Source organism: Pinus tabuliformis, chromosome 6 (assembly GCF_031772625.1).
Source record: "Pinus tabuliformis cultivar Carrire ecotype Pingquan chromosome 6, CPIR1, whole genome shotgun sequence".
Lineage (NCBI taxonomy): Eukaryota > Viridiplantae > Streptophyta > Pinopsida > Pinales > Pinaceae > Pinus > Pinus tabuliformis.
In genome coordinates, this window is record NC_142292.1 from 1,585,586,841 (window position 1) to 1,585,596,111 (window position 9,271).

At 37.5% G+C, this 9,271-nt stretch overlaps 1 protein-coding gene across 3 annotated transcripts in view; it reads right to left on the reverse strand.

The window, feature by feature from the left end:
- The window catches only part of LOC149264867 (uncharacterized), a 207,562-nt gene extending 202,979 nt beyond the window's left edge, over positions 1-4,583 (reverse strand). For 2 of the 3 annotated variants that reach the window (XM_089390723.1, XM_089390719.1), the window contains exon 1: positions 4,391-4,583. In XM_089390723.1, coding sequence (XP_089246849.1) covers positions 4,391-4,517 — 127 coding nt within the window. In that variant the 5' untranslated portion in view covers positions 4,518-4,583. The remainder of the gene's footprint in view (positions 1-4,390) is intronic. The other variant, XM_089390713.1, reaches the window with a different exon arrangement.
- Between the last annotated feature and the right edge of the window lie 4,688 nt (positions 4,584-9,271).

A 9,271-nucleotide genomic window follows, 5' to 3' on the forward strand; every position in this document is an offset into this window, starting at 1 on the left:
CTGGGGTGGAGCATATTTCAACCCATTTGGATAGATTTTTACTTCAGAGCACCTTCCTCTCCGAAAAGAAGATTATCTCCACTAAAATTCTGCCAAAGTTAACATTAGATCATAAACCCATTCTACTGTTGTTCAAAGAAGAGGAAAAACTAGGGCCCATCCCCTTCCGGTTTAGCCCCCTCTGGACAGACAGGGAAGGGTATATGGATACAGTCTCAAAGGCTTGGTCCATCCTTGTCCTTGGATCGCCCAGCTATGTGTGGGAACAGAAACTAAAGGCCCCCAAAACAACCTTGAAAGAATGGATAAAAAAGTCTTCAGACTCCCCCACTAGTCTTAGAAAACAAACCACCAAGCAGCTACTCGATCTACAATTCGAAATGGAGCTGTAAGACATTACCTCTTCAGAAATTCAGAATGAGCAAGAAGCCCAACTCATCACTCTTCGATCATTCAGAGTAGAGGAAGAGTCCTTGAGGCTCAAATCTCGTAATCTTTGGCTCGTGTCTGGAGACAAAAATTTTGCCTTCTTCCATAAGCAAATTCGAGCTCGTCTTTCTAGAAACCACATTGCTGAAATTACCTCCCCTGATGGGACTGTCCACAAAGGTACAACTCTGTTAAAAGAGGCTGCAACCTCTCACTTCCAGCAATTGTACAAAGAAGAAGGTTTGGATGCTGCGGAGGAATTTTCAGACTTCCTCACTCATGTTCCAAGAATGGTAAACGAGGAGGGTAACTCAAGCCTCTGGAAGCCCTTCACTGAAGATGAAATCAGCAATGTCATTTGGATGATGGAACCAGACAAAGCTGCAAGACCCGATGGGTTCTCCATTCATTTCTACAGAATTTGTTGGGACATCATCAAGGCTGATTTGTTTCGAATGATCAAAGGCTTCCTCCAAAAAGCCAAAGTGGGAGGAAGCACAAATTCCACTTTCCTAGCGCTAATCCCAAAAGAAGCGAACCCGGTGTCTTTCGACCATTTCAGGCCAATTTTGCTATGCAATGCATCCTACAAAATTATCTCCAAACTCCTTGCGAACAAAATTAAGCCTCTGCTAGAAAAACTCATCTCTCCCAGCCAAGGTGGGTTTGTTAAAGGCAAGCATATCTTGGATAACGTGATCCTTGTGCAGGAAACCATTCATTCCAGCCACCAACGCCAAGAGCAAGGGATGCTCATCAAGCTGGACATGGCGAACGCCTTTGATCGGGTAAGGCACTCTTTTCTCCTCCAAGTTCTTTCCGCTTTTGGCTTCAGCTCTAATTTTATAAGATTGATTAAAGCATGTATAGGAGAGTCGTGGATCACCCCTTTAGTAAATGGCAGGTCGACCAACTATTTCAAAGCATCGAGGGGCATAAGGCAAGGCTGCCCTCTATCCCCCTTCCTGTACATTTTGATGGCAGATTCTCTAAGTCGAAAGCTGACAGTAGAGAAGTTAAATGGGACACTTCCAGGCATCAGGGTGATGAGAGGAACAAAGCCAATCACCACACCCTGTTCGCCGATGACTCTCTACTCCTAGGAGGTGCTTCCCTTAAAATTGCAAGGGCTTTTAACGATGTTATACAAAGCTTCTGCAGAGTTTCTAGAGCTCTTGTCAATAGGAGGAAAAGTGCAGTGTATGGCTGGGAGGTAGATCAGCAAACCATTCTTCAGATTGCTCAATCCCTTGGCTTCACGAGCTTCGCCTCCTAGGATAAATTCAAGTACTTAGGTCTGCCCTTAACTCTGGGAACCAACAAGGCCCCCCATTGGCTAGAAATTATCAGCCAAATTAAGGCAAAAATGATTGCTTGGGGCAGTCAGTGGCTTACCACAGCTAGGAAGCTTATCCTTGTAAAAAAATTTCTCTCCTCCCTTCCAATTTATCAGGCTTCATTTCTTTTGGCTCCAAAAATGATCACCAAGCAACTTTCTAAGCTTATTCAAAATTTCCTGTGGCAAGGAGGAAAGGGGAATCAAAAAAAATTTCATCTGGTAAGTTGGGACGTTGTGAAAAGGCCATTACCATAAGGTGGTCTTCAAGTAAGAGACCCTGGGTTGGCCAATCTGGCTTTGGGAGGAAAGATTCTATGGAAAATCTTCTCAAATCACCGACATCCTATAAGCCAAGTACTCATTAAAAAGTATTTGCACGGGCTCTCAATGAACAATATGGATGAAGGAGCTTCATGTAAAGGAACCACTCTACGGAAGCTCTACAGTCGAGGCTGGGAGGTTTTTAAAGAACACATGTACAGAATCCTTGGAAACGGGAAAAGAATCTGGTTGTGGGAAGATAAGATCATGGGCCTCCAACCCCTCAAATTCACCCCTGAATTTGCAAATCTGCGTGACTGGCTCATTCAACATGGCATCCACAAGCTGGCAAATATTTCTTCATGGGACTCTGGTGGGAATTGGCTCGCCTGGGCTATCCCCCGCCCCCCAAACAGGTTGCAACCTCAACATCACTTCTTCCTTGCTGCGATCTCAGGAATGGCTCCTGTGCACCTGCGCTCAAGGGACAATTGGGGCTGGGGGAAGACTGGTGCTTACACAGCATCATAGGGTTTCGCAGTTCTCCAAGCCCAGCACCCGCAGATCCACTCTTCTTCGTTGTGGCAGCACGTCTGGGACCCCTTTGGTCTCCCAAAGATCAATTTCTTCTGTTGGGTTCTCATGCACAGAAGGGTTCTGACAGGAGACAACTTAGCAAAACGTGGCATTATCGGGCCCCATAGATGCCCTCTCTGCTGCTCGGCTCAGGAAACGCTTGATCATCTGTTTATTGACTGCCCCTTCACTCAAGAAGTATGGACGCAGGCTATGCACGGGCTCAATGCTCAAACCCCCTCACAGCTCAGTAGTTAATTTATTCGCCTCTTGGAAAGGGCGATCCCCTCATGCATTGAAGAGCAAATCCACGTGGGCCAAAATCTGGTATGCTATACCAAAATTCATTTGTTGGGAATGAATTTTGGTATAGCAAGGAATGAAGCCACTTTCAAAAACAGTTTGCGCTCTCCCACTGTAGTGGCTGCCAAAGCCAAAGCATTGTTGCTGGAGACTATGGAGAATTGGCCTCATAAGCCAGACAGCGCACTCCTCTCTGAAAAGATCAGTTGGCTTGGTGTGCCTCTGAAGCGAGCCAGCAACAAAAAGAACCCCTCTCGGCCTTGCTCCAACCTAGAGTGGCGGCTCCGGACCCCTGAACTAGATTTTCAGAAGTGGTGAAAGAATCAGGGCAAAGTTACGATTTTCTTCGACAGAGCTTCCAAAGGAAAATCGAGGATATTAGGAGCAGGGGGTGTAATCTACTCCCCAGATGGACATAGCAAAGACAGTTTCAGTTGAGGCCTAGGGTAGAGCACTAACAATCGAGCAAAAATCTTAGGACTGCTCAAAGCTTGCCAGCTTGCTCAGGGGAACGGAGAAAAAAACATTCAAGTCTTTGGGGACTTGGAAATCCTGATAAAAATCTTAAACACAAATGACTATCTCAACAATCTGGCGCTCAACAAGACCCTGCAGAGACTCCAAAAAGTGTTGCAGAATTTCACCACCAGTTCCTTCTATCACATCCTCCGAAATCTAAACAAGGAAGCGGACGTAAGAGCAAATATGGGCTGCCTCTTAGCCCAAGGAGAACTCTCAAAGAATGACGAAGCACCTGTTTGGTACCCTATTCCATAAGATAGAGGTTTCCCAGCTGTGCAAGAACAAGACAATGACCCACCGGGTTTTTTGGAAAAAGAAATATGTAATAGGGGCTGATTGGGCTCCGGCTCAACCTTTTATCATTAAAAAAAATTAACCATTTCTGTTAAAAAAAATTCACAAAGCTTTTAGTGCACGTAATTCATTGCTTGCCAAAGCCAACTTTCGAAATGATTGTTATGACTGCGGGATTATTCACGACACAATCAACAGGATTTACTTCCCAAAGCCAGCTTTCAAATTTAAAAAGCTCTCGAGTGCAAGTAAGCGGGACTGTTCACAAGCACCTTCCTACGATATACCACTGTGATATTTACATATCAGAATTTTGTAGCCAAGATCGACAAATAAAATACAGGAAGTCAGAAGCCTTTAGCCAAAACACATTCAGCAACACCGATTAAAAAACTAGCCAACCAACAAACTGGTCGTAATTTTGAAACCCAAGGCACTTGTAAAACATAGCCAAACTTTAAAGTATCAACGATGAACAGCATTACTGAATCAGTTACACCAACAGAAATGTGATACTGTTCAACAAGTATTTTGAAAGTGTTAACAGTGCAAAAGGCGCCTAAAGTTCAGCCCGTGAAACTCTACACCTCCGAAATGAAACCCTAAACATGTCAATCAAATTATTGGTTGCCTGATGAGCAGGGGCGGAGACTCAGTTGAACGAACCTCTTGTTGTGGATATGGCCACATGAAATGGAGGCCAGGGTGACCTTAGGTATCCGAGGCGTTCGATACGGGGTGGAATTTTATATGCAGTACAAACCCTCATAGGAGTTGCCATGGCCATATTCATATAATCATTTGGTATACACAGAATTGGCTAATTCCAACATAGAGGTATTAATCTAGTTTATTTAGGATGTGTTGGAGCAATACTTCAAATAAAATAATAAACAAAAAACAAGTGTATATTTAAATAGAGTTTTTTTCTGTAGGAATCACATAGTCTTTGTGATTTATTTATTTTTTATATTATAAAATTTGTGTTTTATTTATTTTTTATATTATGTAGTTGGTATAATTGGAGATATTAATTATTGGTTTTTATTTTTATTTTTAAAGTCAATTATGGATTTTAACAATGATGTACAATTTTTCCATTTTGAGTTGTGAAATGTATAAATATTTTGATAATTTCATTCCCGAAGTAATTTCATTCCATTATTGAGTAATAATGATGGAATATCTTTCTTTTTTAAAATTAAGTGGTGTTTTTTTCATCTCTTAACAATTATTTTAAAAATATTGTTGATAAGCATTTTATTGTAAGTGGATTAGTTTTTTTTATCCAATAAATCTCAATAATAATAATAATAATAAATATCATAATGTAAAATGATAAATTACAACCATTAAAATAATTATTGTAAAATGTTTATTATTATTTTTTTTGGTGGGTGGGGGGGCCGGGTCCCCTGAAGAAGCTGTTATAATAAGCCCATTGTTCAATATTTACATATATACATCAGTGACATCAATCACATATCACTTATCTATAACTGCATGATGATAGTTGTGTAATGTCACAATAGTGAGAATCGATCACGGGTGGGGTGGGAGAAAGCCGACAACCCCCACCACGTGAATTGTGCACTCGGGTGCCATAAAATACTTACTATATCTATATAATTAATTTTTATATATGCACAAAATTTAAAATGATTAATTTCTACAATATATTTGAAAAATATCATAATGTAAAGCAATAAGTTTATAAAATTGTAAAAAGATTCTTGCTAACTATTTATTCTCTAATTCACACTTAATTTTGATGATTTAAAATGGCATACATGAATGCATGAGAATCAAAATGGCTCATGAAGCGTGATATATGTTCCCAAGGAATTTGAGGCTCATGTGTGAAGTGTGATATCTATTTCAAAGGAATTTGAGCATTGATAAGTGTTTGAAACACTTATTCATTTCCATCTAACCAAGTTCTATCATTAATTAATAAATAAATAAATAAAATATATATATATATATATACACGCACAAAATTTAAAATTATTAATTTCTACAATATATTTGAAAAATATCATAATGTAAAGCAATAAGTTTATAAAATTGTAAAAAGATTCTTGCTAATTATTTATTCTCTAATTCACACTTAATTTTGATAATTTAAAATAGCATACATGAATGCATGAGAATCAAAATGGCTCATGAAGCGTGATATATGTTCCCAAGGAATTTGAGGCTCATGCGTGAAGTGTGATATCTATTTCCAAGGAATTTGAGCATTGGTAAGTGTTTGAAACACTTATTCATTTCCAACTAACCAAGTTCTATCATTAATTAATAAATAAATAAATAAAATAGTGTCACTTAATAATATCTCATAAAAAAATAACTAATAAAATATCTATTATTAATATATTAAAAAATTAATATTGTGTCATTTAATAATATCTCGTGAAAACATATACTACTAAAATATGATACATGGGAGTTTAATACTTCTCTAGAAGTAAAATGCAATAGAGTTTCACAAAAAAATTAAGGATTTGAAGCATTGTTAATTGAGACGCTAGGTTAAGAAGAAATTTATCTATAATAAAGGTACTAGAATCTAATGTCTAAGTGAGTTACCAAATATAATATAACTTCATAAAATATTTGTGTCATGGCATGTCCAAACATCAAACATATGAGGTGATTAGTATAGAGTTCCTAATTTAGGACTATCTAAAATGAATATTTTTATGTTAAAATTAAACAATTTATAAATAATAAAGTCAAATATTTGTGGTCCTTGTAGTTAGGAGTCCTCAAGAATGCATGTGACTCTTTAAGCAAACAATTGTATCATGCATAAAAATTCATTAAAAAAATAACATATATACATAAAATGATCTTATCATAGACCAATTTCACATGTACATTGTTCACTTAGAATGTGGTAATCTAACTCCATCTGGTCATACCCTAATTATGCATTCTCAATTTTCATAATTTCAAAAAAGATATCAAACCCAAGTCTAGATGGATGTATCATAGTATCTAGACACAATTCACCCAACTTATTAGCTATATTAAATGCTTCAATATCCATAAGCATACACACACACATGAATTCCTTCAGTTATATTTATGGCGTGCAATTTCAATGTCTTCGTTTTGGAACATAAAAAAACAAATAACTTTTAAAAATTACATGTTTTTCTTAATCAAATCATTGACTCGCATGTATGTTAATCACTTGTTGTCAGCATGGTAAGGTGACTTGGTGAAATTCACTAGTTCTCATATTGGACACCTACAACCCCATGGGGAAATGCTTCATTAATAAACCCAAACAAATATAATGTGTAGCATGTTAATGCATGGTGAGATTTATAACTCACTAGAAAAAATAACAAAAGGCATATATGTATATAGAAGGGGTGGTAGGCAAGGTGAGGGGGAAGGGTTCTCTTTGGCCTCGAAGGACAAATTGAACTACAATACTCATGGAGCCTAGGCATAAACTCTAACAACCAAGTTGAAATTTATGCTCCATTCTAAAGCATCGCCTTGGCTTGATCTTTCCCAGTTAGATATCTAATTATAATAAGTGACTCTAATAACTCCATCTATCATCTTGCTTTGGGAACCTTTCCTTTGGACTCTATGTTTTGTCATGTTTACACAAGAATTTTGAGATCACTCTCCTGGATTCCTCACATTCAAGTCAACACATGTTTTAGGAGACTTGAAGAGGGTGGTAGACAAGTTGGAAAATCAATCCTTATCATTCCCTCCTAGAACTTTGAGGGTCAATAAAACCTTGTAGGAAGCAATGCTACCTTAAAAATATGACAATGAATTTCAATTTTAAAAAAAATGTTATACAACTATTTTCATACGTAAGTGTGGCACTTCATAGGCACAAGGGATGAGTGTGGAGGTCATTATGAGTTGCAAAAGTCAAACAGGGTGGTACAGTTTAAGAAGTAATCATGCCATGGGAGATAAAGGTAGTCTTCATTCAATTAGTCAAGGAATGTTATGGACATTCCTGAGACCTCTCTCATGTGTGCAAAGGTAAAGAGATAGTATTTGTGTGTTAAACAAGGAAGACTTTGCATGTAATTTGATATACAACACTCCTCGCACTAGAGTGGTAGTATGGATTGTGGATCATGGGAGGGCAGCGTATCAATTTTGGAAATTCTCAAGTGCTCATTCAAATTGGTCAGCGAACATCCAAGGCGCAATGAGAGAACAAGTGCAGGAGATTCATTCTTAGTCCTAGGTGGTTTGAGGTGGATTTTTCCTAGGGATGTGGATAATCATGAAGGAACTCACAACATAACCAAATTGAAAAGAGCATTGAGTACCATGGTTAGCAACTACCAATTATTGTGTTATCTTGTGGTGGAGGAAAAGAAAGGAAAAAGACAAGGTGCAAATAGAATATAGAGGGATGTTGAGGAGGATTTGAGGATGGAGATTACAATATTAGGAAGAAAAATGTTTGCCTCTCAATCGAAGTTGAAACATTAATAAAAATTCTCTCTACTTAACAACTACAAATGCAAAATATGAGTATTGGCATGCAGCATATTCAATCTCAAGTGCAACAAATCTAGGCAGTGCAACAGAGACACTCAAGGTAGTGAGGAAAAAATCTCTTATGTAAACTCGACCCAATCTGCCCCACCCAAACTACCTGATCTCAATCACGTAGTTGTTAATGAAAATTTGATCATTATAGATGACTAGGAGTCAAGCCTTGTTATATTTTAATGTGAGAAAAATGTTACTGTGTCAATGACATTTTATATAGATTGTATTTGTATTGTTCTTTTGGAACTTAGCATTAGGATCAATGCACAACAAATATGACCATACTAGTTTAGTATTAAAACCATATGTGTGTGTGTGTGTGTGTTAAAAAAATGGAGAAAGAAACTAAATAATTATGATCCAATAATGAAAAATTCTGAGTTTTTACCATTGACCGAAGTTATTCTCGTGAGGAATTTTATGGCCCTTTAAGGTGGTCATGGGGCTACTCAAAGGTAGTGGTTAAACATGTGAGGCTTTCTTTGAATTCCCACTATGCACTTCTATGAATCAAATACCACCCCTTGTCCTCCTTACAGTTAACCAATTTTGAATGTTCTTTAAATTATGGTCTTGGTGTTGAGACAAGGCATTGCCACTTAATAGGCCCAAGTTCGGACCTTTGTTGGCTTAGAGCCATATTTGAGATGGATTGATTGAGTTGGATAGGGGTCTCCACATTCACATAAGTTGTGTTACAACAAATAGGATTCATAGATTGTCATGACAACCAAAGGCATTTATCCTTGCCAAAAAACTAGATGAAAGTTATAATCACCACACATCAAAGATATAGCTCACTAAAAGAACAAAACATAAAATGTACTATTGTGATGGTGAATTAGTGTTGAATTCATATTTTGTGACAATCAAACATTGTTAATAATACCATTGTATCTCATGTTTAGCTTTAAGATCAAAATTAAAAATAAATCCATATTACTCAATGATATAATTATGATGCAAGTGACCATTTTAAATCCTATACACAACCAA